An 18,693-nucleotide genomic window follows, 5' to 3' on the forward strand; every position below is an offset into this window, starting at 1 on the left:
ACACGGAGAGCTGACACAACAAGACGACGCAACAAAAAGAAACACAGATTCCTGGTGCCGCTGACAATGATTGAAGCAGTCACAGAAGAATACACAGCGAATGGACACAGAGAGCAGACAACTGGGGGGGGGGGGGGGAGGAGTAGGAGGGGTAAGAAATAAATAAAAAATAAATCTTTAAAAAAATTTGTAGAGAGAAAGCCCTGGGCTTCCTCAGAGAACCCCACCCTCACCTCCACCCCATCCCCTAAAAATGCCCTCTGTAGTTTCCTCATTACTTTTTGAAATTTGAAATCCCCACCAAGGTAGCTGACCCAGATAGCCCATCAACCCCCTAGTACCTTACCTTTGACCTATACAAAATAAAGCCCACCTGCTCTAAACCTGCCCCCATAAGATGGACAAGCCCTGGTCCAATCAATAGGAGTCAAACTAAGTTCCTTTCTATACCTATAAAAATCCTTTTTGTCATCCCTAGAATCCCAAAGCCACTTCCATTCTGGCTTTCTTTGCTACAGCAAAACTTTGGTTTTATCCCAAATAAAGTGCTGTAATCTGCAAACTTGATGCCCAATGTCCTTCACAAGGTCAACATGCAGTAAAATGTTTCACAATTACAGGGACGTGTGTTATTGAGACTACCGACAATTGCTAGGTATTGTTGTCTTTATCATTAATACGGAGGAAAAATCTTTGGCATCTTTTTAAACAATGGTCCATAATACCCCCTAAACCCAAGTATTTGTTTTGGGTATTTTTGTGACTTTTCTCTACAGCAGGCTGGGAAGTAGAACTGGTCTAATTGGCGTTGTTGTCCACCTCCCTCCACCTCACACGCATTCACATACACACACACAGACTCACACAAGGACACATTTATAGACACACAATCACCCAGATATACTCATAGACACACCCCCACATAGGCATTACAGATCCTCAGTCTTGCACTCACATGCACGTGCACTCACACGCTCTCACACACCGTCACAGACGCCGACACACACACACTCACCCACTCCTCCCAGCGGGCAATCTTCTCGGCTGTCTCCAGGGCCTCCTTGTGCTCCCGTTCCGCTTCCTCTGCAGCCTGTCTGGCCAGGCACTCCTCGGCAGCCTTCCGCTCCTCTTCTGCCTGTTCTTCATCCGTCAGACCATAATTTCGAGGGTCCCCAATCTCCTTGATGAGCTGTTTGATGGCAAGTCTGTTCTGAGTATCTTCCAGTTTTCCTACATCTTGAAACACCAGAAGAGACAACGCCACACGTTTACATTCTGGGCCTGCCCGCAGTGGGGAAAATTCCTTACATTTATTCTATAAACTTGATTCTGGGATTCTTTTCAAGTCATTAAAAAAAAACCTATTTCAGTTAGCCAGTTGGTCACTAAAGTAGTAAAGTCTACATCACTCTCTTGTGTATGCTTAGTAGGTGTCTGAACAGAACCCGGTGCAGTGGCCACATTTTGGTACTGATGCCTTCCCCTGGGGAGCTGCTTCCCCCAGCCCCATCCATAATCCCTCTGTGCCCTTCTCCTCCAGATTTGTACGGTGTGACCTTGACTTAGACTAGAGGCACAGCCAGGGGATAACATTGGAAAAGGGGTGGAGCAGGGCCTTTGCAATTGGTTGGTGGGGGGAAGCAAGTCCCCAGGAAAAAAAAAGAAAAAAAGAACAGTTACTTATGCCACTTTCCCAAGGCCTGACCTCTGATATTTAAATGTCTTTCTCTTTGCTTCCTCTGATAGAATAATTACCGTGATAATACCCCTAACATTTGGAACTCTTGGTGAACCTGCTGTGAGGGAACAGCATTCCTGCTGGCTCTACTTCTGCTCTGACCCTCGGGTCAGGAACTGCCCGTAGACCAGGGTGGACACTGTGATGTAGACTAAGAGTTGACCTTCCAGGAACGTGGAGTAAGGACTTCGAGAGAGTGGAGTCCAGTCTTGGCTTAGCTCCCAGTGTAACATGTGAACTCCAGGACTGTGGGGGGGGCCTCAGTCCACCACAGGGGCCAGAGGTGAGGGAGAGTAGAGAGACGCAAGGGCAGGGGAGCCCAGAGATGCAGAGAGAGAATGGGTTCTCAGCATCTTCCCATTCCAGACCCATCTGCAGCCACACTGCTCTGCTCGCAGAATGCAATAGGGAAAAGTAATGGCTACTCATTCGTTCCCCCAGGCAATCCTGTCTTTCTCAACATTTCCACCCCCCCTCCTACCCCACCCCCAGTTTTTCTATAATTTGTTGGTCTGTACTGAAAAAATAACAATCATTATTTTCTGGAATTTGTTCTCCATTCTTTCCTGGTTTTCTAATTAAATAGTATAAACCAATTTCCATAGTAGTAGGTGTAGAATCCTTAGCGTTTAGATACAAAACGTTTGTCTAATATGCATAGACATGTCAGATAGGGGCCAAACCCGATCACACTGTAGGGTGCAAAAGAGAGGCGAAGAATCTGCAGATTTATGAGTGGTGCTATTTCATAGTTCTTCATTTTCATCATTTTATGCCTTCACATTGGTAGTAATAAAATTAATGACCACTTGTTGAACTCTTTCAATGTTCCAGGCCCTTTAAATGTGTTTTTGCTGCCATTTGTAACAACTCTACAAGCCAGGGATTATTCTCCCATTTCACAGATGAGAAAATGGAGGCCAGGTTACACAGCTGGTAAATGGCAGGCCAGAAGTGGAATCAGCTCTCCTGCCTCCTGCCAACATTACCACCTAAGCTCTAGGCCTCCAAAGACTTCTCATGCAGAGATTCCTTGGGTGGCTCAAGGGATTGGCCTGACCCATGGACTCCCACAGGGCAGAGGCTGGTTGTTTCTTACCAAACCCAGAGGAAGAAGCAGCCTCAAGATCCAGCGGGCTAGGGAGGAAGTTCAGAGGTTCAACTAGCCAAAAGGGGGAGAAAGAGCTATGGAAGCTGAGAAGAGAGGACGATGAGAGATCTTATTTATTGAGTGCTTCCTTTGCATTACAGTCTGAGCTAAGTGTTTACAGGAAGCCAGGAGGAATCTGATGAGCGATTTGCTTTTCTGGGGAGTTCCAGAGCTGAGCTGGTCGGGTCTGAAAGCCAGAAGAGGCTGGGAGAAGAGCCCCCACCAGCTCTTCTTGCTGCTTACCTGGGGAGGTAGAGGAGGTGGGAGGGATAGCCCAAAGCAGCCTGCAGCCAGAGCAAATTGAAGTGCCCTATTTTCATTTTTTAAAATGCCAAGTTGGCACTTCGACTTCATAATATATCCATGTTTTCCTATAGAAATAATCCCCCATCCCCAATCCTCAAGTAAAACGACTCCAGGAAGAGAGCCCATTTCTTCTGCAGCTTCCTGGGCCCCGGGACAGGGTCACACTCCCCAGTCCGCCCCCGCCCCCGGGCCCTACAGTCCCTAAGACAAGCACTGGGGTTTGCCAGAGGGAAGGGGGAATGGCGCTCAGCAGTGGCTCTTAACTTGCAAATTACTCTTGAGTGAGTTTCATACCAATATGTATCGGGTGGATTTCTAGCTCATCGAAATAGTTGAGGACCGTCTCGTCTTCGGTGTTGATGTCCCGGAAGTTGCTCAGGGCGCGCAGGAAGCGGTCCTGGCAGTAGTGGGTCCCCGCCACGAGGCTCTCGGGGAGATTCATCACCCGCTCCTTCAAGAACTCGTCCGAGGCGTCCAGCGAACAGACGAACTCTGCAGAGAAGAGGACACTGGCAGCCAGGTCCCTGGCAGGGTGCGGGGGAAGGGGCTGCTAACCCCAAGGGCTGGCTCCCGGCCGGCACCTGCCCCTGCCCGGAATGGCCTGCGGAACTGGCCTTGCTGCGCCCCGTGGGGCGTCACTACAGCCCGTGAAGTCTGTCCAGCCCGTGTGATCTATTCTCCTCCTTTTCTTTCCCTCCCTCCCTCCCTGGTCCCTCCTTCCCTTCCATCCTTTCTCCCTTCCTTCCTTTTTATAAAAGCAGCATAAAATATAAATGGCAAACCTCTAATAACCCTATGACATCATCAGGTTCCCGGCCAATCCTCAGCTTGCCTCTCCAGCACAGTATCACAGGTTCTCAGAGTGGTATTGTGCAGTGAAATGATGGCTGGTTTGCCAAATTAATGAAAACCGGGACTGGCCCCCCACCTTGGGTTTTACATTTTGTCGTAGATCCGGCTCTGTCCTCACTCAGTGCCACTGGCTAGGAAGCATCTGCCTCCATACCACATGGTCGGTGACGCACAGTGATGATGGGGATCATTTTTACCTCATTGGCAATTTTCTTTCAAACTATGAAAGCAGCTGTTTCTCCAGCTTCTGGCACAAATTCAGTGGATGTTTATGGAGAGAATGAATGATGAAAGTGCCAATTCATGATCTAAACTTTCCAATCAGAGTATTTTCCAGGCATTCTCAAGAAGGGACTCAGAGTGCTCAGCTCAGCGGTGAGGTATACCACAAATAATTTGCTACCAAAAAGAACCTATCCAAGCTTGGGAATGATTTCATTTTTATTCTAAAATTACTTGGGTTCACCACAGAAGGCATTTCACTTACTGGCATTCCTATAGATTTTCTTGAGCTGGAGACAAATATAAGGGTACCCCGCAGAGCAGAGAATAACAATGGTTGAGGGCTGCACAATACAATTAGAGCCCACAAATGCGTAATTATCATCTGATGCGAACACTGTTCTGACCTGTTTTAGTTTTGCTCATCTTCAACCATTTGATTTTCATGAATGCCCACATTTTGAAAAGGAGGAAAGATGTTTGGACCCCAAAACACTGATATACTACTAAATTATGTCAATAAATTCACTAGAAATGGAATCTAGTTAAGCTCCATGGCATCAGATATCTAGATAAAAAGTTAATAGCTAATAATCTAGGCATTTCAGAATATAATACTATATTTTTTCCCAAAGGTGATTGAGAAATAGAAGATTCCATTTAATCAAATATTGCAGACTGGGAGTGACGTACTTGGTTTCCAATTTTCAAAGAATTTTTAATAAGATGAAATATACTTCCCACTAGAATGATATTTTTTTTGAAAGTCCTTTCTCTTTCATGATTCAGAGAGAACGTTAGAACATTGCAGTATCTTGGGATAATGATTCAGAACAACGACTGTCCTTGTGTTGGCTAACCATGGATAGCAAGTAACAGATTTTTACCTGATAAGATTGCACATAACAAGGAGGTCATTGTATTTGGCTATCTGGAGTCATGTGAAAATGTTTCAATTAATTTTTCCATATTCATCAGGTAGGCACAACTATAAATCTGTTTCCTTTTACCTAGGAGATCTGAAAAGACTCAAACTGGATATGGGCTAACAGCAGGGGTAAAATACCATGATTTCTTAACGAGAGACAATACCAAATAGGACTGGATCATCATAGATTCAAATGTTTCATCATTTGCATCTAGCATGGGAACTCTAAATTCTTTGAGACAGAGAGAAAATATAGATAATTTCTGGAGAAATAGTCATTTACTAGAATAGACCAAACTTACCAAATAGATTACATCTGAGACATGTTTAGAAGTGTGATTAAGAAACTCACCGTTGCAAGTCTGTGTTTCCATTACCTTCTCTTTTGGACGGGTTTCATTAATTCTGAGTTTTTTGGAGTCAGTGGAATGAGAAAAGTTGGAATTTAAGCCCTGCCACTTACAACAGAGTGGACCTGGGCTATCACCTCTGGCTCACGTAAACATGGGTGTAATTCCTGGCTCGCGGTTAGATGAGATCCCTGTTCTATCAGCTGAACTTTTTCAACTGCTTCAGCAAGGGCATTAGGATTTAGCTTGGGGTTTGCAGTGAATGAGCATTGCCCCAAAATGATGGACAATAACCTGGTTAGTTAGAGTACTCTACTTTATAGTCTGAACTTTTTCTGAAGATGAATACATAAATGAATGGGACATTTCAGGCAACCAGTCCCTTGGCATTTCATGTGATTGCCGCTGACGGTAATTACCCATCCCCGGGGAGGATTGCTATCTCATGGTCTCAGTGCTTCCAGAAGCTTCTGTGCAAGTTGTGCTGGAACAAGAGGAGGGCATAATTATAGCCACAAATTCATCTTCCTGGGGACTTTGACCCAGTGAGCAGGCACATACTAGTTATAACCTTGCTCTTCTGTTAAAAACCACTGTTCCTTTATTTACCATAGGACCAAAATTATTCCCCATGATTAACCCTCATGCAAGGGGACTGAAAGCAACAATAATAACATAACTTTTTAAAGTTCATGGCAAGGTCACAAGAAATGCCTGTTAGGTACTTGGCATATCCTCTGTATGGGACAAGTTGTTTTATGTTTCATTTTCAAGAGTACATTGTGATCGCTAGCCATCAGGAAAATGCAAAGGAAAGCTACAAAGCGATATCATTTCACACCTATTAGAATGGCCACTATTAAAAAGACAGAAATCTACAAGGGTGGGAGAGGATGTGGAGAGATAGGAACACTTATTCACTTTTGGTGGGAAAGTAGAATGAATGGTACAGCCACTGTGGAGGACTGTTTTGCAGTTCCTAAGAAAGTTGAATACAGATTTGCCATGTGACCTGGCAATACCACTACTAGGTATATGCCCAGAAGAACTGAGGGCAGTGACACAAACAGACATTTGCACCCCGATCTTCATAGCGGCCTTATTCATGATTGCCAAGAGATGGAAACAACCCAGGTGTCTATCAATCAACAAATGGATTAAAAACTGTGGTGTACACATAATGATGGAACATTATGCAGCTGTAAGAAGAAATGAGGGAGCAGATGTGGCTCAAGCTGTTGAGCGCCTGCTTCTCACAAGGGAGGTCCTGGTGCCTCCAAAACAAAAACAAAAAACAGTGACAAGCAAAACAAACAAAAATAGCCTAAAATGACCAACTGAGGGGAGCCGACGTAGCTCAGTGGTTGAGCACTGGCTTCCCACATATGAGGTCCTGATTTGAATCCCTGGACTCCATATCTCAAAAAAAAAAAAAAGAAAAAAAAGAAGAAGAAAAAGAAATGAAGTTGTGAAGCATGGATGAAACTGGAGGACATTATGTTGAGCAAAGCAAGCCAGACACAAAAGGAGAAATACTGTATGATTGTGCTATTATGAACTAAATATATTGTATAAATTCATGGAGTTAATAACTAGAATATGGTCACCAGGTAATAGAATGAAGTTAGAGAATGGAAAGCTGAGGTTTACTGTGTGCAGAATTGGTAAAGAGGTTGTTCGTAAATATTTGGAAATGAATAGAAATGATGAAAGCACATCATAGTTGTTTGTAACTAGCAGTGCTATTATTTATGGGTATGACAATGGTTGAAAGGGAAAGTCTAAGGTCATGTACATTACTAGAAGGAAAGCTAAAAAAATGTAACATGGGACTGTATAGCAAGGCAAAACCTCATGAAATATGAATATGGGTAATATTGCATATATAGGACTGTTTTCTTTAACATTACAGTAATGTTATAAGATGGTAATTCAGGCAAAAATACAACCAAAGCAAAGCCTGAACAGTAGTATATAGTGATATATTAATATTCATCCATTATGGGTAAAAAATAAAAGGAAATACACTATGTGAAAGAAACGAGACAAAAGGTCCTACATATTATTTGATTCCATCTATACAAAATATAAATACAAATAAATTAGAAAGACAGAAACAGAACAGCAGCTCTGTACAACAGGGGAAGCAGAGAGAGACTAAGAGGTTATTATTGGGAAGCAGACTTGGCCCATTGGTTAGGGCATCCGTCTACCATATGGGAGGTCCATGGTTCAAGCCCCGGGCCTCCTTGACCCGTGTGCAGCTGGCCCATGTGCAGTGCTGATGCGCATAAGGGTGCCCTGCCACGCAGAGGTGTCCCCCGTGTAGGGGAGCCCCACGCGCAAGAAGTGCGCCCCATAAGGAGAGCCACCCAGCGCGAAAGAAAGTGCAGCCTGCCCAGGAATGGAACCGCACACACGGAGAGCTGACACAGCAAGATGACGCAACAAAAAGAGACACAGATTCCCGTGCCTCTGACAACAACAGAAGTGGACAAAGAAGACGACACAGCAAATAGGCACAGAGAACAGACAACTGGGGGTGGGAGGGGAGAGAAATAAATAAAAATAAATCTTTTTTTTAAAAAAGAGGTTATTATTAAGGGGTGGAGCTTTTTTGTTTGTTTTATTATTATTATTGGAATGATGAAAATGCTCTAATAATGATTGAAGTGATGAATGCACAACTATGATTACACACAATACCATTGATTATACACCTTAGATGGATTGTATGCTTTATTAATATGTATCAATAAAATTGATAAAAGAAAAAAATAGTACATTGTGAAACTCTAAATACATGACAAATTGAATGCTGCTATGATGCTAACAGTGCCTGGCCAATCTCAAATCAGGATTCTGAATGTGTCCTGGAGAAGATGGCATCACTAGCACTGAACACAGAGCCAGAGGAGGGGAAGCTATGTGGTGACCCAGTCCTAGGTGGTCTGGCCAGCTGACTCAGACGTCAAGGTATCTGCAGTTGTTTGCTTTGATAGATGAGAGAGCTGCAGAAACGAGTGTGCACAAAGGGCTTTTTATATTAATACATTTAAGAGCTTTAAAATCCCTGATGCTTACCCCCAACACATGCATTGGTTTGGAAGTTTGTGTTTGCATGTATCTTTTTATTTTTTTCTGGAAAAACAGAAAAATCTACTTTACTAAACACAAAAAGACTGTTCTGGCACAAACTAGATATTGAATAACCTTCCCTTAAGTGTGATCTCAGAGAAATATTTTAAACTTACCAGGTATGATTAATTTATCAAAGGGAAACACTTTGCCTCTGACTTCTTCTTCCTCCTCATCTTCTTCTTCTGAAAAAAGAAAAACAAAATATACAGCATCGTATGTCTATCAGCATTATTAATATGGATAATAGTAAAAATATCAAATAGTCATTCACTAATGAAAATAGGTCATAGTCATCAATGTGGGAGACTCAGAAAAAGACTCGTAGAAAAAGTCTGATTTTTTTTTTGGTGTATTTTAATTGAATGACAATTTCTTTGAAGAATAATTTTGCAACTTATCTGAATATAAATGCTCTCTATAAAAGGAACACTCAAACTTACGATTGAACAGGTCTTTTGCTTGATCATAGGTCTTTGGATATCCATCCAAAATGTAACCTTGATTTCTGCAAGGCATAGATTTTAGCTTTTCTTTCATAAATCTATTTACATATTGATCTTCTAGTCTGCCTAAGAAAAAGGAAAAAATATATTACTGTAGAATCACATTCTTTATAGAGGCTATGTTCTAAAGTCATCTTGAACATTGTTGGGAAGTTCAATTTACTATTGAAAATCCCTTACTTTTGCCCTTAAAGTTAAAAAAATATATATATATATGTGTGGTTTTGTGTTTCCATCTTTTGGCAATCATGGTTTTGTGTTTTGAACACATCATGTTAATTCTAATGCCAAATAAAGTAGGGAACCCGATAGCTCAACTACAAGAAAGAACAGAAGCAAACGCTGATATCAGTACTTTAAAACTCCTCTGTGATAATAACCTTTGGGTGAAGGTAAATGAAGAGTAAATGGAGAAATCCAGAGTATTCCCACTTAATTGTAAGGTTTTCTCAATTCTGTTTTGATATTATACCTCTACAACCTTAATATATTATAATGAATGCTTCCATTGTGAGAATTGAGATAATATTCATGTAGGTTGCTAGCACACAATTTATTAATAATAGATGCTCAATAAATATTTGCTTGTTCAGACCCTCAAAGGCTCTGTTCTCTTTTTTAAAAAAAAACATTTATTTTACTTATTTATCTCTCCCTACCCCCTTGTTGTTTGCACTTGCTGTGTCTGTTCACCTTCTTTGTTTCCTTAGGAGGAACTGGGAACCAAACCCAGGGCCTCCGATGTGGGAGAGAGGCACCTAATCGCTTAAGTCACCTCCGTTCCCTGCTTTGTTGTGCGTCTCTTGTTATGTTTTTCCTCTTGTGTCTCTTGTTGCAGCATCTTGTCACATCAGCTTGATGTGCCCATTGTGCCCGCTCTCTGTCATGCTTGTCCTCTTTAGAAAGCACTGGGAACCTCTGCTCCCTGCTTTGCTGGGTCTCTCATTATGTTTTTCTTCTTGTGTCTCTTATTGCGTCATCTTGTTGTGTCACCTTGTCGCACCTGCCCATGCGCCAGCTCTCTGTCTTTAGGAGGCACTGGAACAGAACCATGGACCTCCCATGTGGTAGGTGGGAGCCCAATCATTTGAGTCACATCTGCTCCCCTTGTTCTCTTTAAAGTTGAAGAAACAAACAGGGGCTCTCCAAGCAGTGTCCTACCATTTCCAGTTAGCATATTTCCTACAGTGCCTCCCCAGGACACTGGGCTCCTGGAATTGCTCGGGGATACAGAGGAGGGAGGAGTTTGCTCTAAAACTGGCACAGTGGTTAAATTACAGCATGACGCAGCTCCACCACAATATTCAGTTATCACTCCATTGTATTTATTGAACAGCTGTCAGTTTTGGGGCACAGCCTTGTCCTGACCCTGTTTAATGTACACATTGCAGTAATATACGTTTGGCAAGTTTGAGAAATTGATCTCTGGAGGCAGTTATTTCCAGGGTTGAGTATGCGTCTGCTTTCTTTATCAGTGGGCCAATAATGGAAAATGGTTTTTGGCCATCCTGTCCTCTCTTTCATCTCTTCATTAATGACAACAAAATGATCTAATTAAAATACTTTTCTCCTATCTCTCTTTATCACATGAGTCATTAGAAAAGAACAGTTTCTTTCAGAAATTTAAATATTATGGCAAAAACAAAAAATAATCAAAGGTGTTATTTAATGTAATACATAATTTCTGGGAGTGATTTTACATTACTTCCCAGGAAGGTTCACAGCCGTGCAAAAAAATAAAGTCAAATAAAAATAATGTCAAGGGAATTCACTCATATTCAAAGGCTAGGTTTATTTAAGCAGTCTATTTTCATTTTTCAAAGCCCTTGTTGTATGGGGAAGGCGTATACGCAAAAATCTAGCTGTGCCCCCGAGTGGCATCCCTTGGTCTATTCCAGCTCTGAGCCGTGCCCTTCGGGTCTGTTTCATTCAGCAGCTAGCCACAGTTGATGATAGAGAATGCTTTTGAGGCATTACCCAGTACTCGAAGGGCCAATACCATGTGACGTCCTCTAAAGAACTGTGACCTTCTGGAAAGACACCCACGACCATGGCCAGTGTCGAGTTCCTTGGCAGAGGATGCCACTTCTGCTTTTTTTGTTTTGTTTTCTTTGAGGTCTCAGGGCCGAGGAACAAACCCGGCAAAACGGGAAGCCGGCGCTCAGCCACATTGGCTCCCCTGAGTTGTTTCATTCCGTTGTTTGCTTGTTTGTTTTTGTTTTTAGGAGGCACAGGGAACCAAGCCCAGGACCTCCCATGTGGGAAGCAGGTGCCAAACCTCTTGAGCCACATCCGCCCCGACTTCTGCTTTAAAATGAATGAGCTCAGCCCTCCTGGATGGCTTTTAAAATGCTCACATTGATTTTTTAAGATCTAAATATTATTAATTTTAAGCCTATCTTTTAAATACCAGTAATATTTAAAGTGCTAATGTCAACAACATTAACTACTAAAACACAATTTACAAATAGATTGCTGCAAACCAAGATTTAAAAGAATTCATAGATGGTTTATAAACTGTGAAACTGACACGTTTACAGAATTTCTACCCCAACTTTTAATTTGCAGACTTGGAACGTTGAAAGACTAGTCCAAGGATTACCTGGAGTTCCTCCACACGTCCCCGTAGATTCAATAATTTCACAACGCTTTTGAAATATGTGAAGTGAGCATTATGATTAATGCCGTCTACAATTTTACAAAGAAATTCTTATTTTGGCTGCTCTCTCAGGGGCCAATGCAGGTGGAATTTGATGTAGGTCAGGCAGATGTCTCGCTGTGGGATTGTAAAACCTGTCTTGCTGGAATCGTTGGGCTCATATAATAACAAATTGGGTCATGTGAGGGAAAAGGGAGCTAACCTGTGTCCTCATACTCTGAGATTTCTCTGTTTCCTCAGGCTGTGGGTTCCAAAGTGTTGTTTTGCTCAAACCTTATAAAGATCCATGTTCTAGTTTCAGGTATATATGAATAGGAAGGATTTGGAGACAAATAGGAGAAAGAAAAAAATAGCTTCCAAAGGTTAAAGAGAAAATATATAATAGCAAAAAAGGTTCAAGAGGACTGCATGAACTGTTCCAATGTCTCTTGTAGGAAGTGGGTGACTGGGGAAGAGGAGTGGGAAGGGTCAGCTGTCGCTCCAAAGACTTTACCTTTGGTAAATAAAATCTAATAGGCCCAACACGGAGGTACCCGTGCTAAGCCCCTTGTCAATAAAACCCAAACCTTAGCCAGTTTCTATGTCCTGTCGATGCCTGACTTGCCCAGAAAACCAAGCTTAAATACAGCACCTAACTTCCTCATTCCTAAGCAACCACCTGCTCCCCACTTTGTAAGTTCCCCCCTAAGTTAAAGGGAAACTTAATGTCAGCCAATCAGAACACTACCTCACTTGCTCCTGCACTCACTCCAGATGCGCTTCTCCTTTCCACTTTGTGGGTGAAGCTTCCTTCTGCTTTCCAAAGGGGATGCTGCCCGGTTCACCAATCGCAGGATAAAGCTGTGCGATCCTAAACTGCATGGCACTTTTTCTTTCATCACCTTCCCCTCTGCCCCCCACCCCGCCCCGCCCCAAGTCTCCCTTTTACCCTCCCACATCTCCCTTGACAGGGACTGCCAAACCAGTTTGCCCTCTCTTGTTCCTGGGAAGAACAGTCTCTTGCCAAGGGCAGGCCCTTCTTAATTTGGAGGATTCCTCACTGTTCTCAGCTCGGCACAGGCTCCGCTATGGTTCTTGTTCTACTTGGTCGCCTTCCTGGGCGCTAAAGAGCTCAGGCGGTACCTCCCGCTGCCCTGTCATGCTAAGCCCCTCCCGCTGTCCTGTCACACTAAGCCCCTCCCGCTGTCCTGTCATGCTAAGCCCGTGGATAAGATTTTTGGCTTCTTGCAATAATCAAATACATAGTCTCTGTCAAGAATTCTATAGCCGTAAACAGGGTTGAGTGCCTAATTCCGGCCGCTGGCCTTCTGGAAGTACTGGCCTCTCCTCTGGGGACAGCCCAGTTCATTGCTCCCAGTGCTAATTCTGGTCTTAGAGCTCAGACTGGGGTTTGTGTACACAACTCCCCGGACATCTGTGGATTCCTAGGAAACCCAGTCCCCCAGCCTTCCACGTGGCCTTTCCAGACTTCCTTCCACAGGTGTCCTCATAAGGAAATGTCTTATCTTGGCACTATAACTCTGTCAAAAGAGTCTAGAACAAGAACGGCAGTTCCCAAATGCCTCCTGGGCCAGGCAGAGGCAGAATTATTTCTCGTAGTATTCATCTGTGTTATCTGTGTTTCGCCCTTTCCTTCTGGGATCACAGATTCCATTTCTACTTGGGCCAGCACACATCAAAGCTCAGCCCACCAGCTGGATTAAGTGGAAACTCAGGTGTTTGCTTAGAGAACTAGCCTCTCCACCCCCAGAGACTAGATCAGACGGGCTTGAGGATGGAGAAGATGGGGGGCTGGTGCCCTGGACTTCAGAGAAAGCCATGGAGAAGGCTGCATCCTCGCAGTGTGGACGGGGGAGAAGCAACCCAAGTAGTAAGGACCAGGACCCAGAGTGGACCCTCCTCAAGCTGGCCACCAACAAACAGCCCTCAACACCTGGACTCCCCCTGGATGGAGCGTAGATGCTGCTGGTGCCTTGTGAGGAGATGGGATAGGGATGGGGATGGGAATGGAAAACCATGCTCTCAAACAAGGTGGAGATGAGCAGCTGGAAAGTGGAAAGTGAGGAGACCAGAGGTGGAGAGGCCAGACAGAAGCTTGGCCTCCGTGAAGCTGCAGGTGGGAGGTCCTCAGTGGGAGAAGACATGAAAGGCCCACAGAAGCATAACACAAGGACGACAGCAATTGTGCCATCTGTCACCCAGGCCAGCTTACAACTGAGGAGGTGACATAGGTCTCTGACCTTCTCCCTTCAAACCCACTTGGGGAATGAAACAGCCCAACCCTGGAGGGTCAGAAATAGCCACCAGCAAGATGGGAGCAGGAAGGAAGAAGGAAGCCAAATGTGCTTGAGAGGATGGTGAGGGGGAGAAGCTTTCTATTGGATGGGAGTCCAAAGTATTGGTTATATATTGGACTGGATTTTTTTTTTTAAGATTTATTTTTTATTTATTTCTCTCCCCTCCCCCGCCCCCCCCTTCCCCCCGCAGTTGTCTGCTCTCTGTGTCCATTCCCTTTGTCTGTTCTTCGGTGTCCACTTCTATCCTTATCAGCGGCACTGGGGATCTGTTTCTTTTTGTTGCGTCATCTTGTGGTGTCAGCTCTCCGAGTGTGCGGCACCATTCTTGGGCAGGCTGCACTTTCTTTCACGCTTGGAAGCTCTCCTTACAGGGCGCACTCCTTGTGCGTGGGGCTCCCCTACACGGGAGACACCCCTGCGTGGCACGGCACTCCTTGTGCACATCAGCACTGCGCATGGGCCAGCTCCACACAGGTCAAGGAGGCCCAGAGTTTGAACAGCGGACCTCCCATGTGGTAGGCGGACGCCCTATCCATTGGGCCAAGTCCGCTTCCCTGGACTGGATTTTGATGATACCACTATGGCCAGTTTGATGAAGGAGCTCATCTGGCTAAATATAAAAATGGCATGGTATTATTTTTTAAAATAACTTCTACTGACTGTGCTTGCCTGCTGGGTATCAAGTTCCCTTAAGGACATCGCAGTTCAAAGCCCAGTTTGTGATTATTTCATTGGAATGAACTTCTTAAAGTTTGAATGAGCAAAGGAGCCACTCATTTATCATCTAGAGCTTCAATGAGACCAGCCTGAAATTTCACCCAATGGTAGGGAAAGATTGAATCCAGAGTTTGAGTTTAAAGTGACACCTTATTGTGATTAGTTTGTTCAATAAGTTGGTTTCAGTTACCAAGCGAGTAACAACATTTTTCCATTTATTTGTATTTCTTCCTTCATGAATTATTCGTCCATTCTTCTATTAAGGAGTTAATGCTTTTCTCATTAATTTTCCTGAGCATTTTAAACAGTAAACATATTAACGCTTGGTTATATTGGTGGCTAATGTTTCTTTCCCAGCTCGTCCTTTGCTTTTTAATAAATGAGTTTTTAATATTTATAAAATATTTATGAATGCAAATTTCACCTTTTTTTTTTTAACCTCAGGAAGTCTTTCCCATCCAAAGACCAGATAGTCACCAAAATATTAAAATGGTTTTCTTTGGCGGGTAGATTATGAATGAGATTTTGTTTGTTATCATTACACTTTCTCTGCTCTCTTTTAAACAGCAAGCAGGAAGTCCTTTTATAACCAGGAAAAAAAGCCACTGCTAACAAGACCGTACCTGCATTCTGCTCCATGCTTTCCTTGATGCCATCCAGGAGCTCCTGAGCATCTTCCACGTTCTCCTCTTCCTCCTCCTCTTCCCCTTCTTCGTCCTCTTCCCCTAATTCCTTAGGTGCAACAATTGCCTCCTACAGACCGGAGGGAGATTCAAATTGGCTGATGCCCACACCTTTGCTACTGACAAATCACATGCCAAGTGGTGTTGGCAAAGGGAGATGGTCCCCATAGAGTGTCCCCAGCGACGGTCATCACGCAAGGGGTTTCGGGAGGTCTGTATCTACAAAGATGGATGAAGAGTCTTAAGGCTTTTCTTAGTCTCTTTAGGAGACTAATTCATGTCTGTGTAAATGCCAGAACTGATTAAGATTCAATACTTTTCCAGATATAAGAGTGTAACTTACCTGAAGGAATCAAATTTTGTAGAGATCAAGGCTTTTAATCATCATTTATGGAAACATACCTTAATATGTACCATTTATACTAAAAGGATAAGTATTTAATAAATAAGCATTCTGATCATACTCTGAGAAATATATATCAAGAATAAAAAAGCCTAAAAATGTTCCAGTCAAAGCGAGAATACAAGATATAATTGAGCAACAGCTGGATACAGACTAAATTGCAAGGACGACCAGGAAAGATGCTTCCAATGCACAGAGGAAAGCCCTATGGGATTCTCTGTTTTCATAACCAGGGCCAACAACAAAATCCAATGAAAATAGCAAATCTTTTTTGCAGACTGACATGTAAAATCAGTTGCTTCTGTATTACAAGACTAAGAAAAGCAGTTTTTTAGAAGTTAAAATTCCAAAGACAGTAGTCACAAGTGTTACCAGTTTTGCAATGGCTTCAGAAATGACATCCTTGATTTTAATGTGATGCAGCTTGTAGTGCTTGCACAATTCTTCGGCAATACTCGATTTTCCCACAGCAGGAGGACCAAGAATACAAATCTTGATTGGCTGAAAAAGAAAAAGGAACATATAGCGAGCCCCGAATAATCTATAATGAGCTAGTTCTTTTTTAATTTCAGAAATGTGCCTTTTAAAAACTTTCTAAGGGGAGCTGATGTGGCTCAGTGGTTGAGCACTGGCTTTCTACATATGAGGTCCCAGGCTCAATCTCCAGCCCCAGGACCTCAAAAAAAAAAAAAAAAAAAAGGGTTTCCAGGTGCGGTTGACTCCCTCTCACTTGTCCTTCCAGGCTCTACTGTGGAATCACTTCCTCCACTGCTTGTCCTCTTGGTCCCTGCCACATCATCCAAAAGCGTCTGCTCTCTAAGCAGATAGTGACCATTCAGTTCATCACTCAGCAGAGATCTGATGAGATCCTCCTATGTGGGCTGGCCTGGGCACGGGGTATACTGCCGGCAACAAGATGTGCTCAGGAGCACCTCAAAGGGACTGAAGAACAGAGGACTCAGGCAGTAGACGTGGCTGTTTCATGCTTATTGTGCTACCCCCACAAAGAGAACCAAAAAAGCAGAAGAATTTCTGGCCCAGAATACAAGGGGCCTAACTTGTTACTTCATGAATATTGTTTCTGCAATGAACATGGTCTTTAATTGTACTATTCTTTCTCACATGGTTAATTTTTCTATTTTTTAAAAAAATACACTCATTTTTAAAAAATTTCTGCCACAAAACTTGTGGGAATGTTAAAACATGTGCAGCATGCATAATCATTGAGTTACTTTTTATTTGTGATAGAAATCAATATATCAGTAACAAATAGTCATTTCTTTCAAACTGAAAAAAGAGTTGTGAAACTGAGACCTAGTATTCTGCAAGACAAATTATTAAAAACCAGTGCTGATGAAAAGAATTCACACCGGCAGAGTGTTCATATACTTAAAGATGACACAATTCCATCTATTTTAAGTTGGTTATCTTTTTTTTTTTAAGATTTATTTATTTAATTCCCCCCCCTCCCCCGGTTGTCTGTTCTCTGTGTCTTTTTGCTGCGTCTTGTTTCTTTGTCCGCTTCTGTTGTCGTCAGCAGCACGGGAAGTGTGGGCGGCGCCATTCCTGGGCAGGCTGCTCTTTCTTTTCACGCTGGGCGGCTCTCCTTATGAGGTACACTCCTTGCGCGTGGGGCTCCCCTACGCGGGGGACACCCCTGCGTGGCAGGGCACTCCTTGCGTGCATCAGCACTGCGCATGGGCCAGCTCCACACGGGTCAAGGAGGCCCGGGGTTTGAACCGTGAACCTCCCATGTGGTAGACGGACGCCCTAACCACTGGGCCAAGTCCGTTTCCCTGGTTATCATTTTATTATTACCATTTTACAGATGAAAAAACCAAGGCTGTGATGGAAATAAGCAGGGACATTGAAACAGTGAAAAGGAATGGTGCCTCTCTGGTTTGGCAGCAGACACTTTCCGGATGATGGTAACAACCACGAGGTGGGCAGTGGTGGAAGCAAGGGTCAGTGAAAGCAACTCTGGAGTTGAGTCTCTGTAGGTCAGGCTGGCCTTCTGGGTGGGCATCAGGAGCTTGGTGAATCCACCACAGCCTGAGGTTCAATTGTCAACTGGGCAGGTTCACATACCTCATATTGTCCATACACTAAGAACAGATTTGTCTCTGGGATACCTTATCCAGGTACAAAACCAGAATGCCAGTTTATTCATTTATAAGGAGAAGTACAACGGCCACCAAACCCAAAATACTCCAAGTCCACAGTCTGGTTCATTTACCCTTTTGGGCAGACAGGTGTGGGGAGCCAAGTCTAAACCAGAGGATTGCTTGATAAGCTTTGATCAGCACAAGGAGAATGGATTAACTGACTGTTTAGTGTCATCAGATCAAGGTGGCTTGATGCATCTGTCTCCACAGCAGGGATGATTTGCCTTGCTAAAGGAGCAGGAATCATGGAAACCCATGACTTGGGACTCCACCTTCTCTGGACATGGCTGGCAGGAGCACTGCCTGCCTTGGCCTTGGTAGTGCTGCCTCTTCTGTGCTGCTTTGGCCCAACATCCCTAGGGATGGACCTACTTTTTATTTTTTAAGATACGCTTATTCCTTCCATAATGCTTTTCTCTGTCTTGCTAACCAGGAGCCAGATTCTTTTTTAAGTGTCTTATCATCTCTCTCCTCTAACCATGTATTGTTTTACAGTTGACCTGCAGAGGACAGCACTAGTCTAACCTCTTGAGTTGGGGTGGGTGTGATTGAGGAGAGTCTCCAAATAGAGCCACCACG

At 43.6% G+C, this 18,693-nt stretch overlaps 1 protein-coding gene across 1 annotated transcript in view; it reads right to left on the reverse strand.

Moving 5' to 3' along the window:
* The window catches only part of AK7 (adenylate kinase 7), a 133,519-nt gene that overhangs the window by 4,240 nt on the left and 110,586 nt on the right, over positions 1–18,693 (reverse strand). Inside the window, exons 11-16 of the mRNA XM_058291966.2 lie at positions 16,322–16,450; positions 15,487–15,616; positions 9,128–9,256; positions 8,801–8,869; positions 3,489–3,686; positions 1,016–1,236 (exon numbers count right to left, since the gene is read on the reverse strand). Coding sequence (XP_058147949.1) covers positions 1,016–1,236; positions 3,489–3,686; positions 8,801–8,869; positions 9,128–9,256; positions 15,487–15,616; positions 16,322–16,450 — 876 coding nt within the window. The remainder of the gene's footprint in view (positions 1–1,015; positions 1,237–3,488; positions 3,687–8,800; positions 8,870–9,127; positions 9,257–15,486; positions 15,617–16,321; positions 16,451–18,693) is intronic.

Source organism: Dasypus novemcinctus, chromosome 3 (assembly GCF_030445035.2).
Source record: "Dasypus novemcinctus isolate mDasNov1 chromosome 3, mDasNov1.1.hap2, whole genome shotgun sequence".
Lineage (NCBI taxonomy): Eukaryota > Metazoa > Chordata > Mammalia > Cingulata > Dasypodidae > Dasypus > Dasypus novemcinctus.